General features: G+C 37.1%; 1 protein-coding gene across 6 annotated transcripts in view; it reads left to right on the forward strand.

The window, feature by feature from the left end:
• The window catches only part of ubash3bb (ubiquitin associated and SH3 domain containing Bb), a 112419-nt gene that overhangs the window by 7331 nt on the left and 80061 nt on the right, over positions 1-25027 (forward strand). For 5 of the 6 annotated variants that reach the window (XR_008964238.1, XR_008964236.1, XR_008964235.1 and 2 more), the window contains 14 exons: positions 7310-7363; positions 8134-8320; positions 8454-8652; positions 9149-9318; positions 9410-9618; positions 9955-10099; positions 10593-10713; positions 10776-10898; positions 10972-11064; positions 11564-11708; positions 11792-11898; positions 12020-12129; positions 12225-15575; positions 22149-22359. Coding sequence is in view for 1 of the 6 variants with exons in the window: in XM_057350325.1 (XP_057206308.1) it covers positions 7310-7363; positions 8134-8320; positions 8454-8652; positions 9149-9318; positions 9410-9618; positions 9955-10099; positions 10593-10713; positions 10776-10898; positions 10972-11064; positions 11564-11708; positions 11792-11898; positions 12020-12129; positions 12225-12362 (1801 nt within the window). In the remaining 5 variants the exon portion in view is untranslated. Of the gene's footprint in view, positions 1-7309; positions 7364-8133; positions 8321-8453; positions 8653-9148; positions 9319-9409; positions 9619-9954; positions 10100-10592; positions 10714-10775; positions 10899-10971; positions 11065-11563; positions 11709-11791; positions 11899-12019; positions 12130-12224; positions 15721-22148; positions 22360-25027 lie in introns of those variants that run through there. The other variant, XM_057350325.1, reaches the window with a different exon arrangement.

Below are 25027 nucleotides of genomic sequence, written 5' to 3' on the forward strand. Positions count from 1 at the left end.
CTGACACAGAACTGAGGCCGTCACGTTTTTGCTTCTTTGGAGATAAAGTATTTTTGAAATACACTTTCTAGAGCAGTTTGTCCATTTAGGGCTACTGTAGAAACAACATGCTGAATTCCATGTAAAGGGGCCCGCGGTGTATGTAGATAGAAATAGCTCATTCTAAGGTAATAAAATCATCTTCGTTATGTAAGCTCTTTGTACACCTCTGTCTGAACACATAGTTATGTATATTATTTTCCATTTCTGTCAATAGATCCTCTAAAAATTAGGGATGCACGATAAATTATCGGCCATATCGGTATAATAAAATTTAGGCCAATATATTATAGCCGATAAATCATTTCCTTTGGTTAAACTTCTTCAGCTGCACGCTGCTCACAGTTAAAATACAGTACAGTACTATTTTTATGTCATGATCATTCACTTACTGCTATTAGCAAAACATTGTTGATGTAGGTACAGTATAGATATTTATGAATGTGTAAATTATAGGAACAAAAGCAATTTGTTCGAATCAGACTGCTGTCTGAATGCTTTCTGTCTTGAGACCTGTTAGACATGTGGCTATTAAGAACATTTTTCTGGGTTGCTCTGGAAGAACATCTATAATTTGTTTATTAAATGAAAAATATAACAGAAAAGTTTGAAGGTTAAAAAATCATTAACTAGTGTAAAGTAGGCTTGGTACATGATTTTCAGGGGGAAAAGAGAACTAATGGTTACCTTGTTTTCTGCAGTTAATGTTTTCAAATAAAAGCACATGACCACTTTTTGCCTTTTGTTTCAGTGTTTGGGAATTTTATATTAATATTTAGATACTATATATCGGCCATATCGGTTATCTGCTTCCGGTGTAAAATAATTATAAATTTACATATCAGTGCATCCCTACTAAAAATGACACATTGGACCTTTAGGATTTCTACAATAAATCTGTGGATTTTTTTCTGTTGGATTACAGTAGTTTTATTTAAGCAAGAACTTGATAGAAGGCTGAAATTGGCAGCTAACGATAATCGTGACATTTTAATAATAACTTCTATTGTGTCCCACAGTTTAAAAAATATTTTTTTTAGAGATGTGAGGGTGGGTAGATGATGACAGAATTGCTTATTTTTTTGTTTTTCACATGGACCAACATGTTTGGACTAAGCAAATAAAGATGTGAATGGGTGATTTAAAAACATTTTTTTTTATTATAATCATTTTTGGGGCAGTTGTCTTAATGCAATGGACTGTTTATTTCTGCATCGCTGTCAAATTGGTTACTTAAAATAAATGTCTTGATACAGTATGTAGTCATATAGGTGTTATGTCACCTCACCTGTCACATTAGCTCACTTTTACAGTAACAGATATACAGTATATTGTTCTACAATTTGCCTTTTGTTTGCTATTGCTTTGGCAGTATAGTGCACTCAGTGTTCAGAGATAGAAGAGGCGTTATATGGTATCGGAGAGGTGCGTTGGTGCCGACGGCTAACTGTCATTTGTATAAAAGGTCACTTAAGTTCACAGGTTACTATACTGTGGTTGACAGTTAATACAGCCTATAGCTACAGATTGTTTCCTTTTTTGTTTTTTTAAAGCATATTGAATTAATTTTGTTAAACAGGTTTGTTTCCAGAGAGTGGCTTTAAGCTTAATGTCTTTATTATGTCTGATCGATGATAAGATCACATCATCATAAAACAGCCATTTGGGCTATCGATTTATTTAGAAAGGACTGTTAGATTGTTTGTACTGGAACTAAGGAGATATTAATATATTGCTACTGATAATGAAATATTATTTCACACAAATATTACTTTACACAAAGTCCATGTGGTTATGGGCTAAAAAACAAGACTATTCATTGATATCTTGAAAGAGGAAATGTATGTCAGATTAGAGAAGCGGACCTTTGCTGATTTAGTATTATATTCCATTCTATTTTTACCGTATAAGTGGTTTCTTCCAGTCCCTTCTGTTGCATTTAACTTTTTTTATTGTGCAAAATATGAGACATCTATTTACACTAAGTATCCTTTATGCATACTACTGTTGAGGATTTTTTTATCTATAAATAAAATGATCTCGGTCAAGAGCTGAGTGCAAACAAATCCATTTACACATTAGTTTTGTTCTTGTTATACATTTAATTACCTTAATATAATTTATTATGACAACATGTACGTACTATAGGGTTAGGATTAGTGTTTGGTTTAGAGTTAGTCGCATGCAATTATGCCCAATTTAGTGTTATTAGTATAGTACGTTTATGTAATGTGTAACCAAGGCATTTAAAAAATAAGGTGTTACTTTAGTTTTGTCTCAATAGAAAGCAGTCGTTGAAAGGGTTAGATTGCAGTGGCTCTATTTTTAGCCTGTTGGTTGAGAATCAGGCTAACCGGAAATTCTATGAACAGGAAATTTAAGGATGTGAAGGTCTGAGCTTTGGGGTTTTCCCAAAGAGTAGAAGGTGTGTGCACGCCTGTTTGGTCAGCTGTGTGACTGAAAGAAACACTGTGAAGATTATCAGGCGTGATTTGTTAATCTTGGTGTAAACTTAATTTTGGCCTTTCTCAATATGCGTTCTTCAGCAGTCTTGTGTCCTTGTGTTCTCGCTCCACGTCATCAATAACCGCCAAAGACCGGTTCCAATACTCAAGAACACAAGAACAGAGTACGCATGAAAGTACCTGGATGTGTTCTTGATATCGATGCGCGTACCGAACCCGCTTGAAGTCCCAAAAGTCATTGCGGCGCATCCATCCAAGTTCGTTCTTCCGAGGCTGCCTCGCAAGACCGGTCTCCGCTGGAACACAAGTCCGTTCTTTGAGTTCTTCGAATTAAGAAACGGCCTTTGTTTTTGACTGCTGCAACACTCTAAAGTATCCACAAAATACAAAATGCTTTATCTTAGGGGTGTCACAATATACTACAATATTTATTAAAGCGGCCGTATCTCAGACAGTTTCTGCATATCTCATGTTAATCTTGAGTATTTACAGAATAGTATCGCACCCTTCAAATATCTGTAGTCTTTAGTTTGATCGCATTTATAAAAGACAGATACAGCTGTACGATTATTTCCGAAAACATACGACACGTGTGGGAGGGACATCAGTTTCACTTACCGCATGCGGTTCATGTCCGGCAACTTTTATCGCTGGGACCGCCGTTCCATCTATCAGATTCAAAGGATCTCCAAATCCAGTGTTATATCCACCATTTATATAACATTCATCACCCAAATGCAGTGAACAAACAAATACAGCTGAACTTCGCGAACGTAGTGCTCTCACTCTCTCCTGCACGCAAGTGAAAGTGACTTGTGCGCATGCTCCTTCTCCCGCTGTCCTTGGTTGAAGCGTGCCGCATGCTTTTCCCAGAGAATTGTCCAATAAGGGACTAAGAAAAGTTGTTACGAAACGGATTTTCATGTTCGAAAAAAACCTTTCCGAAACCTGTACAAACGTTGGGGGAGTGTATCGAGCACAGAAATACTACGCCATGCGTCCAACTCGTTTTTTGACAAGTTGACCATGTCAAGCATGAGATGACAACATGTTTAACATCGTAAATAAATCAGAATGCATGAAACAGCGTTGCACGGCCGCTTTAACAATAACATGATACTAAAAACCACATTTTTCAATATTGTGTTAATTCTACACTTTCAGAAAATATGGTCACTGTCACTACACCTTTGAACCTAAAGAGGGACATATTGGTACCAAATAAATACATATCAGTGCCCGTATTCACAAAACATTTTATCTTAACACTAAGAGCTCTCCTAAACAGCAGTAAAAGTTTTTAGTTAAGAGTTTCCACTTAAAACCTCTTCACAATGCTTCTGAGAGCAACTTTTACTAAGGAACAGAAATAAATGTTAAGCTAAGAAAAAGGGCGGGGTTGACCTCGTTGCTATGGATGATGCCAGCAAGTTTACTGACTATGACCACAGTGATTGGCTGATAGAGGATGGGTCTGTGTCAGTCATTTAATCATAGAAATATTATAGTATGAGGTCTCATGCTGACATATTTAAATTAAGATCTTAAAACAAAAATTTAGTCATGTTCAAATAAAATGTTTTAATATTTATTGCCGTATTCAAATTAAGATTATAAAATATACACTAAATTACTAATTCAAGTGAAGAGTTCATTTACAAGAACAGATAACTACATTTTTTCAAAATTCAAGTTTTTGTTGTGCATTCCAATCAATATTAATCAAATTGTTTGTTTTTTTATTGTTTTTTATTAAGTAACAATAACTTTAAAAAAATACAGCTAACAAATACAACAAAACACAATAAACAACATGATTTTTGAGTTATTTTAAAAAGGAGTTATCTTGTGCAAATAAACTATATGTTCATATAAAGTAAATGTTCAGCTAATTGTAAGCATGTTGCCTGTCTTATTAACAGTTAGCAGATATTAGTAGTCTTTATGGTTGAGCTCATTGTCATGAAATCTTTCTAAAATGTTTAAGTTTCAAGGTAGACTGCCGGTGTTACAGCCATTTTAGGATTGTTGTGAGTTGGTCTTAGTGACTTAGGAGTCCTCTTCACTACTCCTAACGTCTCACAGTTTTAGGAGCTAGTTTTAGCGCTAAAACGCTTTGTGAAATACTCTTAGCACAAAAAATTAGGAGTCCTAAAATTAGGACATGCACGCCCATTATTTTTAAGAGTTTCTCCTAAATCAGCAAGTTAGGAGCTAATTTTAGCCTTAAGATGTTTTGTGAATACGGGCCCAGACCTTTATAAAGGGTACTGTCCCAGTGACAGTTTGCGTACATTTTTGAATATTTTTTACTAATAGTTATGCAAATGTGACTCTGGACCACAAACCAGTCATAAGTAGCATGGGTATATTTGTAGCAAAAGCCAACAATACATTGTATGGGTCAAAATGATTGATTTTTCTTTTATGCCAAACATCATTAGGATAAGTAAAGATCATGTGCCATGAAGATCTTTTGTAAATTTCCTACCGTAAATATATCAAAACAATTTTTGTGAGTAGATGCAGCAAAATTACAGAAATGGCCGGAAATGGTCGCTTACTTTTTTTTTGAGTGTGATTCATTGGAAATAAATAAATAATACTAAATAAATAAAGCTAAATTTGACCAATACCTTCACGTATTTCTTATACGTATACTTATATTGTCATTGTGAATTCTTTTGGCCACAATAATCGTGTAGTGAAAATTTGTGACAGCCCTTTTATCTGTCAGTCCAATTTTATTTTTACAACGTATAAAATATTAGAAACTTGTATTGCTACAGATACATACAGTATATTTATTTGACCTAATGCATGAAAATGACAGTTTTACTAACCAGCTTTCCATATGTAGTCATAATTAATTTATTAACATGTGTCATTGGAATTTTAACAGATTAACCCCACTGCGTCTTTAGCAAATTCTACATGAGCTGTACATGAGTAAATAGGAAATAGCTTGTGACACATCAAGAGGGACATCTAAAGAATTGAATGAGACCTGTGTGGGTGGTTATTCACTTGGTCTATCTCGACATGTTCGTTTTACTGAACTGGAAAATATGACTTGAAATATTATGTGTAATTTTGAACTTTAACAGGTGGATGCTTGCCTCCGTGATATGCATGTTAATAGTTCATGTTAATGTCCTCAGAATCAGCACTTATACTGTACATAAGGGTGTATGGCATTTAATGGTCTGTTAGTGCTGTAACAGACTTATGATTTGGTCTTGCTGTGGGTTTGCTCCTGACTTAATCTATAAGCCGATTTATTTATGCAAAAGTCACATGTCAGTTGTCTCGAAAGTAAATAAAGTATTGTTTAATAATGTCAACAGATTATGATGATATTTATATTTGGATGCCACATGGTTGGTTGCTTACATGATTTAACAGCTTAAAATATAAAGCTTAAATATCTTTTCAGTTAACACTATACTGTATTTACTGTGTAGTGTGAGAAACCTGCTTCAAAACAAACACTACATGTGTTTGCTGGCCTGTCTTCCGCTTTTAAGCATCTTGTGACACTCAGATTAAGGAACTAATCACTTTTAAGTTAGTTTTTAACCGTAATTTATTTGCATTTTCTCTATAGAAGAACGGTGGTGGACGGTGTCCTTGCTCTTGCGGTGCAAATGTTTTGTTTTGTTTTGATAGAGCAGATAAGCTAACTGCAAACAAATATGCAGACTGACCGTTGTTCACAAACTTGCCTTTTGGTACATGATCATAATCAAATGATTTGGTTTGATCATAAGAGGCAAGTCCTAATATACCCAAAGGTTTACTTCAGTGGTATTTGTGAGAACAGAGCTATGTGAGGTTTTATGAGGACCTGTTGAAATGCCTATGCTTTCCGTATTACAATCCCATATAACCAACACGTTCTTAGTCTTGCTCACTGTTGTGGTTTCACAATATAAACAATTTTACAATTCACTCTTTGTTTGGTTTTGATAAATGGGACAATGTAGTGAAGTCACATGAATGTTGTTTAAATTGTAGCTTCTTCATCCAGTCACAATAGGTTGCTGGTTTTATGAGAGAAACTTTAGGGTTTACAAAGCCTACAACACCTCCTGATGACAGAATACAATGTACTTGTTCTGTTCATATTCATGTTTAAACTCTAATAAATATTCTGGAGATCAGTTTTATACACCTAAGTGTATGCTGAAAAGCAGAGCATAAGATACTGAAGTGTGAGAGAAGGGTGATAGTCATCACTCCCACACAGCTCTTTGCCTCCTTCACCGCTTCTTGAAAACTTGTTGAAGTTAATCATAATAAGTAATCTCATCTTTTACATGGGTTTTCCACTCTCACAGATCTTAAGGACGTAATAAATATAGGTACACCAACACGAATGATACACCAGCATGAGCAGTACATCTTGGCATTGTTGCACAAGTGCTCGTACTTGAAACTGTATATACTTATGTATATACTTAGTTTATACATGATTAAGCATAACCAGTGTCATTCACAAAAAAACACATCACATGTTCCATAGTACTTTTTACTAATAATTGTAAATCATAATTTAAAGCAAAATTATAGATAAGCTAAGCTTTATTTTTTATTATCATTTATTCACCCTCATGTTGTTCTAAACCTGTGTGACTTTTTTTATACAGAACACAAAAGAAGACATTTTGAGAAATGTCTCCGTTGTTTTGTGTCCATACAATGGAAGTCAATCAGGCCAATGTTGTTTGGTTACTAATGTTCTTTAAAATATGGCTGTATATCTTCTAAGATACTGAATTCTAAAAGATGCTGTTTTTTTACAGATCGAAAGCTCTGGCATCAACCGGAGGCAGAAGTGTTCAGCTAGCTTGTGACTGGTAAATTGTTTTTAAATGATATTCTATTCCATTATGCTGTTAATCTTAGTGTGTTCGAGTCTTTGTTACCCATTTTTAATCTTTATTTAAAATGTTTTAATATAAAGATCAGATTCAAATATTTCAGTGCAACACATTGCAACCTTTATTTTGAAGATAAACAAGATTTTTCACCCATCGCAGATTTATCATTTTTAGCCCTTTAGTCCTTTTTTTTTTACACAAAAACAAACTAACCATATATGCTTTGGTAAAGTATTAACATATAATGTAAATATTGTTATGGCTATATTTATTTAAGCCCACTATAGACCCACAAACAAGAGTTAAGATAGTTCACCCAAAAATAAAATTCTGTCATCATTTACTCACCCTCTTGTCATTTCAAACCTGTTTGACTTTCTTTCTTTTGCAGAACACAAAAGAAAATATTTTTTGAAGAATAAGAATTGGTCCCCCATTCACTTGCATTGGTTTTGTGTTCATACAATAGAAGTCAATGGGGGCCAGTGCTTTTCGGTTACCAACTTTCTTCAAAATATCTTAATTTGTGTTCTGCGGAAGAAAGAAAGTCATAAAGGTTTGAAATGATAAGTGGGTGAGTAAATGACAGAATTGTCATCGCTTACTCGTTTTTACTTCTTCAGAGACATTTCTGCCCTCTAGTGGCATCTAATATCTTTATACTCAGTCTAGTTGCTCATTAAGTTGATTTACTTGTTTAGCTGTACTGGAGCCTCATCTATGATCATGTCTTGGTTTTTTCATAGGCTGTTCTCCCATTTGGATGACCCCTTTCTGGACGACCCTTTACCCAGAGAGTATGTGCTATATCTGTGTCCCAGTGGGCCTTTACAAAACCAACTTTCCCATTTCTGGCAGCAGTCTCGCTTAACCTGTGGCAAGAACAAAGCTCACAACATATTTCCACATATCACACTCTGTCAGTTCTTTATGGTGAGCCACGATTCATCATTTAATCTGAATGTAAAGTTATGTTTTATGTTATGTCTTGCATCACAAAAAAATCTATCAGTTATAATTGCATCATGGTGCAACAGCATTTCATTTCTTTATTTTGTGCTTGTAGTGCCCAGACAATAAAGTTGTGGCTGTCTGTGAAGCGCTGCAGTCCACGGTGAATCAGTGGAGGGGGAGATTTCCCAGCCCTCTGCCCCTGGAGCTTTACACCTCCACTAACTTCATCGGGCTGTTTGTGGAGGAACAGGTGGCTGAGACGCTAAAGAAGTTTGCGTCGGACTTTGCGGTGGAGGCTGCCACTAAAGCTGGTGGGTAAGCGTGATCAGAGCATTTGTCAGAGATGGTGCTTAAATTGTGCTCCCATCCACTCATTACCTCCTGGTGTTCACACTGTTTATACGTGACAGAGTAATATACCCACAAACCAAAACTCTGTATTTGTGTGTTTTTGATTTTCACACCCTGATGAGTACAGTTGTACAGTTTTTACATGTTTACTGTTGCATTCCAAAATGCCCATATACATTTTTTTTACTTTTCTTTATCATTCTTTTTCTTGTATAATGGATAGAAGGGCTGCTTTCTTTTGGGAGGCAGATTATGCAAATAAAAACTTTTCAGAGCCATTTTTTAGATCTTGGCACTTTCACTTAAATGGCACATTAGCATGAAACATAACTTTAACACTCTTAATAAAAGTGAAATGCCTTGAAAAGCTAATATTCTTGTTCTTTAAAAATGAAGGCAGCAAGAAGGTTTTACACTGTGGTCAGATCATAATACTTTTTTCTTGTTATTTCGCAGATGTTCATGTGGAACCCCATAAAAAGCAACTTCATTTGACTCTAGCATATCACTTTCCAACCAATCATTTTTCTTCCTTGGAAAAATTGGCTAAAGGGGTTGAGGTCAAGCTCGGCTGCGATTGGCTCGCTGCTATTTTCTCACGGGACATAAGATTTGCGAATCATGAGGTAGGCCTGACTCCCTATATCAGCTTTAATGGTTTTGCTTGTTTACCTAACCACACAGTATAATGCAGTCTCACCTGTGTTTTATTGTCAGACTTTGCGAGTGATGTACCCGTACACTCCTCAGAATGATGATGAGTTGGAGCTGGTGCAGGGAGACTTCATCTTCTCATCGACTGTGGAGCAAATGAGTACGAGTGAGGGCTGGGTGAACGGTACATCTCTGGGTACAGGCTTGTCTGGACTGCTGCCCGAGAACTATGTCAGCCCTGCTGATGAATGCGACACATGGGTCTTCCACGGGTAAGGTTCAAATGTGAACCTAAATGATGTTTGCTATTACTTTTATAAGGGTCAGGCTTCTGTTTTTTGCCTGGTGGACAATAGAAAGGTTAGAAGAAGGTTAGCCACATTTGCACAAGTGTATTATAGCACAACACCTTAACAACTGGGAACCACCCAGACAATTAGCATAGTGATGCTGACTTTTGCACTGCACGCTCAAGTTTTCTTCATTTTCATCTAATTTTCGCATTAAAATGTAGGTCTTTTGTAATATTATTTTAAGTACAGAATATTAAGTAAACATGAACAAAGACTCCTGCAGTGCATTCAACTCTTCAAATGCTTTTTGCACAGGTCACACTCCTTCTTTTCTACTACCCCTTCGGAAAAGGGCTACAAAGAGAGCAAATCATTGGACGGGCTGTTCAGCCTTCGTTGCATGGATAACTCAAGGCTGGGAGACTCCGCCATCTTGAGCGTTATTTGCCAACCTATGCAGGTGCCCAATTCACAACAATTAGAGTAACTTTGTACACATTTTCAGTAACATTTTTAGAAGTAAAATTGTGCTGTAAAGTTTCATTAATAATGTAATTTTATTAATGTAATGCTGCAATGTGTAGCTTTTGGGTTAAATTAAACAAAAAACGCAGTGTTCTATAAACCAGTATTTCGTGGTAAATGTCAGCTTGACTTCATTTGAAGCACACATAAAGAAAAACGACATTAAGTAGTCTGCAGTTTCATGTTTCAAACAGAGATAGCAAAAGATAAACAAAATGTACGATTGCAGCTTTAAGTGTGAAATATTTAAATGTAAATAGCATTTTGGTAACACTTTACAGTTAACTAACAATGAGCAATATTTCTACAGCATTTAGCATTTAACAAGATTTACAAATGCTAAAAACTATATTGCTCATTGTTAGTTCATGTTAACTAATGCCTTTACTAATGTAATTTATGAAAGTACTTTTATTGTTTGAGGTAAGGTGCTTCGATCCAACCTTCAGTCTCGTCCTTCTAAAAGGACCCTGTTCGTATGTCGACATGGAGAGAGAATGGACGTTGTGTTTGGAAAACAATGGCTCTTACAGTGTTCTGACTCTAAAGGTAATCTCAGTTCTTACTTGCACCGTGCAGTTAGTTTGCTGACTCAGTTTGTCCTCCTGTAGGCAGGTATGTGAGGAGTAATCTGAATATGCCCGCTGTGCTACCTGCCTGGGGTGAAGCACACAGAATGTATGAAATGGATGCTCCTATTACAGTGGTTGGATCTACACAGGCCAGGATAGTGGGTATGTTGACACATTGTTTTAAGATGTCGTGCGGTACACAGCCTGACATGCCTTTTTGTGAATTTGATTCCAGGTGAGGCTATTCTGGAAAGTAACACCACTATTGATTTTGTATACTGCTCGCCCAGCCTCCGCTGTGTCCAGACAGCTCATGAAATCCTCAGAGGTATGTACTGCAGTCAGGAACTCTACATTAAGTGTTAAAGGTCCAGTGTATGAAATTTAGCATCATCTAGCAGTGATCTAGCGGCTCACTCCACCCCTCCCTTTCGAAGCACTACGGTGGCTTACACAGAACTAAGATGTTGTCATGTTTTCGTTTCTTTGCTGAAGGAGATAACATATTTACGAAAGGCGCTCTGTAGAGCGGTTTGTCCGTTTAGGGCTACTGTAGAAACAACATGGTAATTCCATGTAACGGGACCTGCGGTGTATGTAGATAGAAATGGCTCATTCTAAGATAATAAAAATATAACAATTCATTATGTAAGGTCTTTATACACCTCTGAAGACATAGTTATGTATATATTATATTGCATATCTGTCAATAGATCCTCTAAAAAATGACACACTGGACCTTTAAAAATCTATAAGCAACATCTTTATTGAGAATAACAAGTGAAGGTTGAATATGCTGTGTGACTATTGTCATGCTCTTATTCTAGGGATGCAGCAAGATGGCAGAATAAGTATTCGAGTGGAACCTGGGCTTTTTGAGTGGACTAAATGGGTCTCGGGAACATCTTTGCCGGCTTGGATACCTCCTACAGATCTTGCTGCAGCCAAACTCAATGTAGACACAACATACAGGTAAGTTATATACATGTGGCCTGTTATAAACTATTTCGATTTCACGTTCAGCTGTCAGATCAGCACGATCTTGTGTGTTACAGACCTCACTTTCCCATTAACAAACTAACCATCTCGGAGACATATGACACGTATATTAGTCGGAGCTACAAGGTGACCAAAGACATTTTGGCTTACTGCAAAAATAAAGGTGAGTACAAATACTATAAAAATAATTGCTTAATAGTAAACACAACTGCCTTGACTTGACTTTAATATGATCCTCATAGCTTTGATTCTTTCTTTTGTCCTTTTTCTTCTTCCTTTGTTAGGAAACAACATTCTGTTTGTGGCACATGCTTCTTCTTTGGAGGCTTGTACCCGGCAGATTCAAGGCCTTTCCCCTCAGAACCCTAAAGATTTTGTGCAAGTAGTACGAAAGGTTAACATAGTTTTTCATGTTATTTGCATTTTATATCTTCTATTTCATTGCCCTTTATAAATGTGATGCATAATGGAGCTGATGTTTCCATCCAGATTCCATACCTGGGTCTCTGTGCGTGTGAGGAGCAAGGGGACACGGGAACATGGCAGCTGGTAGACCCCCCAATTCTGCCTCTTACTCATGGGCCCAATCACAGCTTCAGCTGGAGAGAGAACCTACAGCAAGAATGACCTTGTGTTTATAGTCTTTCCTCAAAGGACAACTATTCTAGAGGAGAGTCTGCAATGTTACCTGCACTGGAAGCACACAACTGAGCATTTTTAAAAAATATGTTGTAATTTGTTACATTCATGTTTTAAGTTATGCAAATTATATATTAATGTGGGACGTGGCGGAGTTGGACAGAGGAGACTGCACTGTATAAAGAACATATGTGACCCTGGACAACAAAACTGGTCTTATGGGTCAATTTTTCAGACAGAAGTTTTTACAAATTTGTTAGGATAGGATGATAATATCTGGCTGAGATACAACTGTTTAAGACTCTAGAATCTGAGGGTGCAAAAAAATCAAAATATTGAGAAAATTGCCTTTGAAGTTGTTAATCAGAGGCACTGTAGCAGGCCATCCACTCACAAATATAAAGTTTTTATATATTTACGGTAAGAAACTTACAAAATATCTTCATGGAACATCTTTACTTAGTATGATTTTTGGCATAAAAGAAAAATCGATAATTTTGGCCCGGACAATGTATTTTTGGCTTTTTTACTTCCTGTGCTACTTACTGGTTTTGCGATCCAGGGTCACATATACGGGAGTGTTTACTGGGCCTTCAAGCAGGCTTTCTAGGGCATTGGCTTTTAATCACATTTAATAGGTTAAAATGCACAGTGAAATAATGCAGCAGTAAATATGACATCACTTCATACCACGCATACCTGCCACTTTCCAATGGCATTCAAAAGGAATCAGTGTTTCATCATCCTATGAACCTTCATGCAAAAAGGCAATATCCATATTAATATAAATATGTCAAATAATATACATATAAGACAGCTGTGTGGAGCAGGATTTTGTACCAGTGGCATTTAAAAGACAAAAACAGATTTACATGGAGAAGTACATTTTAGCACTTGTTACTTTCATGATATGGAAATGTTGACTTTTTTTCAATTGAAGTTTATTTTCATAGCGTTTTTACTATTTGCATTGCGTCAAAGCAGTTGCAAGAAAACCAAAACCAACATAAGAGTTTGTCATTCATAATAGCCTACTTTGTTCGACTTGTGTTATTATTTCAAGTCTTACAGATGAGCTAAACATACTTTAGATGTAAGGATAAATGTCCTTAGAAAACATTAATGTTAATAATTATTTGCAAACTTTGTAAAATTAAAAGTATTAATATTAAAATAAGTTCTTTTCGGTGGGAAAGGTGTCTGGACCGCATCGCAGTTTCGCCACGCCTCGATCATTTCAGTAACTTTGTTTACTTCGCGCCTTGTCTGACAGGTAGGCCCACGTCTTTTTTTCATCATGTTATCCGAGTTAGACAAGCATAAGTTTAGAGCGATACATTAGGCTACCTAATACATCTAATATTTTTGTTAATATTTCAAGTCTTTTGGCGGGCAGGGTGGCTTAATGGGGGTAGGCCTAACTTTGTTTATTCTCGTTCACTAATATCCTGGTTTAACCCAAGGTCCCTTTTGTACAGCATATTCGACCTGATTGGTTAGCTAATAGATCTTTTTCGACCCATTTGACATTCTCCTCGATAAACGCGTCATCTAGCATCCTGAAATTAAAGAAATGCAACATTTATGCATCTGTTGTAGTCCAGTCAGCTCAGGTCAGCAACTGCAATAGAGATCCTTACGGGATAAAGTGAGTCCAGTAGCAAACTCTTTTCAGATAAGCATATGCACAACACGTCTGACGTGGTAAGTTTGATTTTTAGAGTAAAATGGGATAAATTTCTCCGCAGATGCTTGAGAAATGAAAGAACTCTGTTGATGGTTACGTTTTAAACCTGGTTTATAATAACATGCCAAATTAAGGTTACATAGCCCACTGACACTTACCTTAATCCATTAACATAATTATTATTGATGTACAGAGACAAGCTTACATTCGACTTATTTTAAAGGGGATAATTTAGCCGAAGCTTTACCTCCTAACTTTGCTCAAGGTTAACTTAATATTTAATGCATGTTTTCATTTTATTTCCAAAATTTTGTTTCAGATCGACTTCTGCTGTACAGACCCCAATTGAAGACTAGATAGACAGTGTATGTGTGTATAAAATACTTATCTGATGAATCGCTATAAGAGTGAAGTCACCATAAAATGAGAGACTTGTTGTTGAAATGCAGTAATCAACCGTAATGAACCTGAAGCAGTTAACTCCATCTGCGTTCATGTCCTTACAGTCTAATTGCACAAGTTGTAAGCAGCCCTTTTCCCCCTTCCCTTCTGTTTGGCACCTGTGATCTTTCAGACGTGGAACGGTCGGACTTTCCCGTGATTAATGGGGCTGATTGGCAATAGACGGGACTGACAAACGATTGGTGGGATTCATTCCTCTAAAAATCCAAGTCATTATAGGAGAGCAGTGAATCTCTGCAGTCTAATAATGCTCTCAGTGTTCTTTTCAAGCTTTTAAACTAATTCGTGATTGATCACTAATTATCGGTGACGGGGCCTCTCGAGACAGCACTTTCCAGTTTGTTCCTATCTTGAAACAGTTTGAAAGGAGCTATAACTTCCAAATGGTTGACTCTGCTCCCTGGTGGAGAGTCAATAGACCGCTGCGAGACATTTGAGTGAACATTGACGTTCTTTGCCAATATGCCTTATTGCCTCTCGACAGAATAAAACACCTGGAACGTAGAAATGTCTGGTCGGGTTTTGATGGGGCCGTAGTCGGCAATCAGCAGTGTTACTGCTCTTATTGAACTTCTTATTGGGTATTTGTATAGTGCTCCCCACACGCACTTTAGCAGCCAGACATTGGTTGACAAATCCACATTCTTTAATTGCGTGACCATTGATTTCAGTTCCAGTCAAAAAGAGAGAAAAAAGGAAAGCGCCCACTTAAAGACAAGACATATATTAGTCTAATGCCGATGGCAAAGGCTGTTTGCAGCATAAGGAACGCACACACATAACAGAGTGTAAAGAGACCGAGTCCCTGGCTGTTTCTTTATGAGCCAACAGACGTCTCGGGCTCAGCAGAATATCATTTCCTTTCCAGTGCTGTTGATGTTTGCTAGTTCACTTTGAATGTAAAAGAGAGAATATGTGAGTTTTGTAGGTTACGTTTGTTATTCAGGTGAAAAAATATGTTCGTGGAAGTTGAGGGGTTTTATTCTAGCCGAGAACTTCTGCATCTGCACATTTCTGACACAAAGAGGGAGCAGCCTCAACGAGAACACCAGGTAAGTCCTTGAACGTTCTTACTGCTTTTTTTCCAGGTTGAGGACGTTTTGTAGGTTGTCGTCTTCATAAATCATCACTAGTTTTCAAGTAAAATATTTTCCTTTTTTTTTTAAGAGAAAAAATAAAAGAACTAGATGTATTTATGTCGTAATCAGTGTTTGTACATTATTCTATAACTTGTTTTAACATGGATATTGTTTGTTTAAGGTAAAGATGATAAATGCTAACAATTAGGTTAAAATGTGAGAGGGAATGAAAAGAATTGCAAAACGACAGTGAACCTTACTGAAATAAAGTTCTCAAAATGTCCATTTGTGTCCAGTAGGAGGCACTAGTGCTTATTATTTGAACCGGACACATTTATTTGCGTCAAAAACTTTTTTGCTTCATGGTGCACGGGTGTGTAGCCTGACCTATTTTCACTTTAGATTTTTTTGTGCAAGGCAAAATTAGGCAGATTTTTTTTCATAACTACATGTATTTAAAAAGCTACAACACATTGTTGTTATTAAAAGTAGTATTAGATGCAAAATATGTCATTTTCATTCCTAAAAGTTTACATTTCAATGTGGGTAAATACTGCCACCTGCTGTGCACACCCGTTTCATTACACTTTTTGCCAAATGCGAGATATCATTGGTTTGATTTAAAACGAATGAGCTGCAGTTCAGCTGCTGTTTTTTACACTAAATGATGCTCCAACTTTTCAAGTCCTTCTCGGTTGCCTTCAGCTCTGCTGCATTAAAGCCTCTAATATTGCACAAAATAGGCAAAAAGTATGGTCTTATTTGCTTGACCTGATAAATGAATAGATCCAACATTATTTAAGATTGACAGTAGCTTTTCGGGAAATGTTAGGGTAATTAATTTAATTTCTTAGAAAACCACATGCTTTAGCATCAATGGGACAAGCGGCAGCTTCTCTCGCATTTCATAGTTAAACTAGATTTTTGTTTGTTTTCACAGCGTAACATCTTGAGGTCAGTAGCTTGCTAGTCAGTGCTGGTGTGTTGTGTTTAGGCGTGACCCGAGAAAGGCAGTAAATGTACTGCCTTTGTTCCTGATCTAGTTTTTATGTACGGACAACGTAAGCTGTTTGTCTGGCTGGAGTGGCCATTAAAGCTGACAAATAGGCCCATGACTAAGAGGCACTGGCTGAATCCATGCTAGGGTCTCTTAAAGCCTAATTGGCATTATTTTGGCCTTGAAGGGTCACAGGCTTAAAGCTTTTATTGTAGTAGCCGTAATGACAATCCTCCTCCCCCCCACTTCTCCACCTCTGTGTGCCGTTTTGTTCTTGCTCAGTCAGACAACCACTTTCACCTCAGCGCGAGTGCTCTTTTTACCTCAGTTTTTCCCATAACCTTTGACCTTATTGACTGATCCCCAATCATCTGGAGCAACTCTTCCCTATTTAATTCTCCCCTTTGTAGTCATTCTGACACCCGCCAAACTAATCAGGCGGTTCGTTTACACAAAACATGGATGTTTGACGTAAACAATTTTTTTAAATGCAAACTAATTATTTAATGTTAATTAATCATAAATATTGTTAATTGTATAAGTATTAATTAATTATATTTCTAAAAGTAAAGGTATTTTAAAAGAATGTAAGTATTCAGTTTTTATATAGTATAATTACATTTTTTATACATATTTAATTTTAAACACATTTTTACATATGTTTTTTTTTAGTTGTGGTAACATAACAATATGAATAGGAGTTATTTTATTACAAAATGAAAATAGCATTGCTTTGCAAGAAATACTTGAATGGTACAATTGACAATTTTTAAGTTTCGCTGTCTTCATACAAAACTATTTGACTAATGAATGTATAGGTTAAGAAACACATTTTCTCTGTTAATTTTTAAGATAATATGAAGCAGGGTCAAGTTATTAGCTTTAACTCATTGTAATGATGATCCAAGATTTAAAAAATAAGTTAAATGATTTTCACAATGACTGAATACCGGGGAAGGTAAGAAGTTAACTTAACATTTGTTCGGTACCTACAAGGACATGGTAAGATGGACAGGGATAAAAGAGAATGAAATACAAAGACCGGTGTGGCAATCAGCGAGAGGCAGAAAAAAAATAACGTGAGTCGGGGGGAGAGAAAGTGAGAACGTTTGAAAGGGAAAAGAGCTAGAGGGAGGGTGAGAGAATCTCTCAAAGGACTAATGTCCTCATTGTACAACCTGGTTTGAATACAGACGGATTCTCTGAGAAATTAGGGCAGCAGAGAGAAGCGGCAGACCATGGCCGAAACATCCAGCGCGGATAAACTTCTTACACACAGACACCACAAAAATGTCTGTAATCTGCACTTTAAAAATTATCAAACAAAAATATTGCATTTTCTTTCTACCAGCAACAGTGAAGGCTCAATCACCTCTACAGTGGAACCTTGATCTAGGAACAGAGAGATTACTAGATCTCAGGAGCCTATTTGGTCTGTGAAAAAAGATTTAAGAGAGATATAATGGTGCTTGATTATGAAGAGATTTAAAAACAAAGGTTAACATTTTGAAAACAATTCTAGATTTGATTGGTAACCAGTTTAATGAAATAAGGGTATAGGCGAGATATGATCGAACCTCCATCTGCCCGTGAGCAACCTAGCAGCATTTTACAGTATGATATGTATTTAAAAGAAAAAGCCCTTCAAGGTTATATTGTCATGTTCTCTGAATAGAAGCTGGTAGTTTAATCATATTTTGTAGAATGAGTCTGTTTGCTCTTCAGTCTTATCAGCGTGTTTGTGAGAGAGGGCTGGGGAATATGAGCAGTGATTTCATGGGTCGTGCATGTTTTTGTCTGTGGGAGATAAAACGGGTTGCGATAAGTATGCATGTGTGACCATTGCAGGGGTTTGTTATGCTAAACTTGGCCAGCAAGAAGTCTCATCCGGTTGATCAGTGAAATGTCAAATATAGCAGCATGTTGGCTCAAACAGGGCGCTTATCAGAGTTATCCAGACACCAGAGCATAGATAAAAACACACGCACACACACAGTGGGAGGTTGCCTCTTTTCTCACTGTTGTACATAAATATTAAATTGTCTAGAAAATTATATAGGCTGATGTACAGTATATGCACAGTATATATACAGTGCTATATTTCAAGTTAAGATGAAAGCAGTTGTCTCAAAATAAATTTGACAAATAAATAGTTATGTTCTATTGTTATCCTCAAGTTTGCAGTTATGTCTTTTTATTTACTATTTAAAGGTCCAGTGTATGACATTAATTGCGAATTGCAACCAACGGCTCACTCCACCCCTCCCTTTCGAAGCACTACGGTGGCTGACACAGAACTAAGATGTTGTCACGTTTTGCCGAAGGAGATAACGTATTTACGAAACGCGCTTGTAGAGCAGTTTGTCAGGGCTAGTGTCGAAACAACATGGCGAATTCCATGTAAGGGAACCCGCGGTGTATGTAGATAGAAATAGCTCGTTCTAGGGTAATAAAAACATAACGCTTCAATATGTAAGGTCTTTATACACCTCTGAAGACATATGTATGTTATATTGCATTCTGTCAAAAGATCCTCCATAAAATTACACAGGACCTTTAAACTAACATATTCGCAAATAATATGTATAGTGTAATACGTTTACAGTATATCGAATTTTGCACTGTGTGTTAAAGACAGTTACACTTACATCCATGAAGAAGTGTAAATTTGGTCTTGTCTTACAGTAGATGATGTCAGAAAGGTGTGTCACAATCTGTCTTACCTGTGTTATGGGAGAGGAGTAACATGAGTAGGAATTTCACACCTAACTATCGATCGAACAGATTGAACATGTTAAACATTCTCTCAGTTGTTTTTGCATTTTTTTCAGAGAAAGAGAGCGAGAAAGCCAATCATTTTGGGGTGCCCTCAGGGGCAGCTGAAGGGTCAGGAGGTTAGATAGGTGCTTAGCTTTCAGTGGGAACCGTGGTCCCTCTCATTTGCCGTCCAGACCTCTTGCCATTTAGCCTCCTGCCCCCAATAAAAAAAGTGAGTGGATGGTAAACCTCTGTGTTTGCCTTGGGCAGCTGGACGTGTTATTGATCCAGCGCAGAGGGGCTCCGTCCTCTCCTTCTGATGGAGGCCGGACTTTGGTCTGATCTACATTCCTGGGTTCTGTTCAGCTCGGAGGCAAAAGGGAGGGAGGATGTGGAGGGGAGGGGAGGAGAGGAGAGACCCACGGGCTGAATATCACTTTACATGTGCATATAAAAGTGTGCCTTCAGAGCATGCTCACTGTGGCACGCTCGGCTCCCGCGAAATCCAGCCCCCAAATTTGAACGAAAGGGAGGGGAAGTTAAAGAACTGACTATTGCACTTCTATGTGTATGTGTTTCACTCTCACCCTGCGTGGCTCTCCTTCAGCACCCATGGCTCTACTGACTCGAGGAGGGAAGAAAAGGTGAATGTGGATTATGGCGAACAGGATGGACAGCTTTGAACGGAAAAAAAATGAGTGAGTGCATGACGTTTTGTTTGTTTTTTCGTGGTTGACTTTGAACGTTGTATTTAGTGATTTGAGCAGGGGAAGCTTTACCAGAAAGAGAAGAGACATCTTCTGTAAAGTTTTGAGGAAGAAGATCAACATATTTGAAGTGTTTCAGATCTTAGTTGAAAAGACTTGTCAAGTCAGAATGTGAAGGATAAGAAAAGGTTGGTCAGTACTAGTAGTGATGTTTGTGTGGATCAGGATGTTTGCAATCGTGTAGAATTATATGAAGACACGTGGACGAGAACTCGCATTGACATAAGGCATAGAGTTTCACCTGACTGCTTCAGATGAATGTTATCAGTGTTCCATATGTGACAGCTCAGATTCACAGCTGCATGAGGGAATATCTTTCTGAGATGTGAAGCGAGGGAGGAAGAGATTGGTCTTGACTGCGGCCATGTGGGTATTATGAAAAAAGAGGCATATTTTTCAAGTGCTGCGCTGTTCACATGGTTGTTTCTCTGAATTCTTTTCTTTCTGAATTCTAGACTTTCTACTGTCATGTGACATTTCAAACCCTTAGGTGGATTTTGGGGGTTGGCTTTCATTTGTGAGATCTCAAGATTTCTCCTCAAAGACTGCTCAAGTTGAAAATCTGTTTTATTTTCTGTAGGAGTTGTTTTGTGAAGTTTTAAGGGTCCGGCTTGCCATATGCCACTTTGACAGAGCAGGTGGCAAGCTCTGGTCACTGACAATGTTAATGAGCCATTTAAAACATCACAGACAGAAATATGTAAGCATCATTTTTGGATGTATTTTCATCAATACTATGATAAAGGTAACAGTTTACAATAATTTGTTAACATTTAATAGAGTTAAAGGTTCTGTTTGTCTAGTATTAGTTTCTTTAAAAGTTCGCTGATGATGTTTTTTGACAGCATTTAAAGGGAACCCAGTGTATAGAGAGATGTATGGCTTAATACGTTGTAATAGCCCTACACTACTAGCATTTGTCATTAAAAACGCATCAAATATTTTCAACTCTTAAGAAAAACCTAAATGTAGTAGGCCTACTCATTTTAACCTAAGGAGGCCGCCATGTTCTTTTTCGATGACGTAAAATGGTTGCATGCACAGGCAGCCAAACTGAACACAGACACACTAATCAGTTCTTCAGTAAATATAAGATGCTGTAGGATAAATATATATATACATATATGTAAATAATGCTAAAATAATAAAGAAAGAAAATAAAGACGCTATTTGGTGTATTGTCACACATTTTAATATTGTTGGTCAGAAACAATACAAACATACATATTAATAACCAAAATCATTTCGAATTTAATATATACACAATGTTTTTAGCCATTATAAAATGCATTTTATCCAGAACGTTATTGTCTTCTCTCTCTCTGTCATTAGCTGACAGGGGCTAATATTCACGTGTGCTCTAATATAGAATAAATACCCCAACCACAAGCATCGTATTATTGTGTTTAGCAGTATATTCTTATAATGTATAAAGTATACGATAATGGTGGATGATGATGTCTTAAATAGTCTTACCTGTCTTAATGACGGTAGTTTAAAGCTATGATTTAATGCACGCTCACCTTGAACAGACGCTTACTAGACGCATTGTTCTTTTATGGCAGGCAGGCTGTCTTGGGTGAAGAGGACATATCGCCACCTACTGTCCCTGTGTGTTTATAAATCTGATCTTATGTTTGACGTATCATATTTTACTGTTATACATGGAAAACGTGTGTGCTTTGATGCAGCGTTAAGAGAACAGGTTTAGGTTGCAACCATTTGACGTCACGGATTTTGACGCAAAAAAAATGGAGGCCTCAGAGTAAAAATATTTTTTCAAAGTTTATGAATACTGTGACAGTTACACTGTTTTTTAATTTCACATTTATAAAGTCAATTCCATTGTTAATATATTAAGCCATACATCTCTCTATACCCATGGTTCCTTTTAATAATAGTAATAATTGTCCTCATTAACAATCTGTAAAATTTCTGTATGCATAGACTGTTTCCATATGCTATTGAGTTTGATCATTTATTTCCGTACAGAAACGTAACAATATTCTTTTTGTTCATTTCCAGGGTGGAAACAGTGGATGAAATCATTCTCCCATCCAGCTGTTGATGGCTATGCTGATGGACAGCTCCCTTCTCCAGCAGGAAATGTAGGCTACTAATAAGCTGTTTGCTGCATATTTTGTTACGAAGACTCGCCAAACATACTGTGCATCTCACTTCTATGTGTGATACTGGGATTTTAGAGTTGGAAAGCGCTGCTTGGCAACAAACAACGGTATGACATTTCCATATCCCACTAAAATGTTGTGTTTTTGTTGCACCCTTTGGCATTGATTAACTTTTGCGCCATACTAAATATAGAAAAGGTCTGGATTGATTCGTAAATATGTGCATCAGCACTTAGATACTTAAACAGATTACAAGCATTTACAAATATGGATATTTTTTGACAAATTTACATTGTCATTGGTCAGTTATTAGGTTTCAATAAGAGCAAATTTGTATTGCAAGGAATCAGTAGTGTATTTTTATATTTTGCTTTTCTAGTCACAATGGATTTTAATACAATACAATGTAATGTCATTAAATCCAGTTCTGGGCTGATAGTTATTTGTACATTCATGAATTTACGACTAATCATTTGCAAAATAAAAGTTTATGTTTTCATAATATGTGTATGTACTGTGCATAATAATTATGTATTTGTAAATACACACACATGCATGTACTGTATATATTTAAGAATTCATTATTATTATTTACATGTGAATATTCATTTTAAAATTTATATTTAATTTATATTATTATATAAATATAAATATTTAATATATAAAATTTTCCCCCTAAAATTATACATGCATGTCAGAGCGGTAGCCTAGTGGTTAGCACTCCAGATACGTATAGTCTACATGAGCTGTTGGCTCACAGGGATCCGGGTTCGAGTCCGACCATGTGCCGATTCCATACCCTGTCTCTTACCCTCATGTTCCTGTCTGCCTCCACTTTCCTATGGATAAAAAGTAAAAAGCCCCCCCCAAAGAAAATTATACATGCATGTGTGTGTGTTTATATATACATAATTATAATACACAGAACATACACATATATTATGTAAACAAAAACTTTTATTTTGATTCGCGACGAATCGTTATGCAGCCCTAGTCACTAAGCATGTGTGTGTATGAAATCTGCAAACAAAACAAAACAATTAAAATTTTTCCACATAATGTGTATATATATGATATATTTTACCCAAATATTATTATTGATAATATTAAAGCCTGATATTCAATATGAGACACAGAATATAGAATAAAAGCGTGCCACTGCTTATAGAAACTCAGTATAAGCACTAATCCATTTCGTCTTGAAGATTTTGGTTCATTTTGGTTGATATAAGGCATATCTTCCATAGCATATCGAGCTGCCAGCTGCTCACTGTTATAACATTCAGCCAACAGAATCACCTCAACCTGTTGTTGTGAAGTCTTAGCTCACTTAGCATTGGGCCAAAGTACATGGAATGTGTCAGACCTTTGTTTGGTCTGGCAGACTCACGTCATTGCTCACACAACGTTATCGTACTGACATCAGTCATGTGTTTTCAGCCTGGGGTGAGAGAGTTCAGTTGTTAACACAACACTAAAAGCATGCAACATAAGGCCATTGAGACTCAAAGGAAAGCAGTAATTTTCCTATTTTCAAGAATGTCCTGAGCTTTATATGAGGTGTTTCCTTTTCCACAATAGCAGGACGCTGTGGTTACCCTTGGAAGCAATATTATTCTTCAACTCTTTGTTTTCTCAGCTCTTTTACCTGTCCCTGTGATGGATTTGAAGGCTGAGTGTGAAATGAGATCAACTGATAAAAACATTAGCATGCGCTGTAGTGGAAACTTGTATTGTTCACGTGTGAGTTTTGGTAGCGGTGTTGCTGTAGATATTTGTCTCTGAATGTTGTTTGAAGATTTGACTGTATATGTTTGCATGTTATTTTACTTTTATTAGTTGTTACTCACTTAACCCCGGTTCTCTGATAACATGAGTGAAGTATCTCACTATGGACCGCCTCTGGCGTGACAGATCCTGGAAGCATCAATGACACCAAGTCTGTCAGCTGACAGACCAATCACGACAGTCATGCGGGAGTACTGCCTCCCTGATATATATATCACTGCCGGTGGTCCCTACTTCATTCTCTGCATATCCCTTCCTCGTGCGACTGCAAGGAGGATAGTGTGGTGAGATAGCTTACTCATGTTATCAGAGAACTATGTGAGTAACCTAACGTTCTCTTTCACACATTCGCTCGGTATCTCACAATGGGATTTAGACAACTCCCATATTGCAGATATGCTGTCTGAAGCAGGCATGTCAGCCAACTCAGTGATGTGTAACATAGCACAAAACCCGCAGCCACTCCTCGAATAAAATGGGATTATATATGAAAAATCAAACACACAGAATTGAGCGTTTTGATTTGTCTCGTCGTGCTGCCTTTTTTTAACACGCTCAGGACTGAATGAGCCAGTGATTGTTCTGTGACGTCCAGTCTATAAAACCAAACAAAAGAGTGAGGGGAAGCCCAACTCGCAGCCGCACATATGTCCTGAACCTACACGCCCTTAAACCGTGCCCATGAGATAGCCATACCTCTGGTAGAATGAGCCCTCAGCCCCTCCGGAGGGCTAAGATCCATGCTATTATAACACAATATAATAGCTTCCACTATCCAGTGGGACCGGTGCTGATGTGAAATAGGTTTGCCTTTATGAGAATCAACCCGTGACACAAATAACTGATTACTCTTTCTTAGTGCCTACATTCTATCCACATAGTGACGCAGCGCACGATCAGGGCACAAACAGTGAAGCCGCTTGTCTTCCGCTGAGGAAAAAGGCAACGGCTGAAAAGACAGCAAATTCACCTGCTTGCATGCGAGAG

Source organism: Triplophysa rosa, linkage group LG14 (genome assembly GCF_024868665.1).
Source record: "Triplophysa rosa linkage group LG14, Trosa_1v2, whole genome shotgun sequence".
Lineage (NCBI taxonomy): Eukaryota > Metazoa > Chordata > Actinopteri > Cypriniformes > Nemacheilidae > Triplophysa > Triplophysa rosa.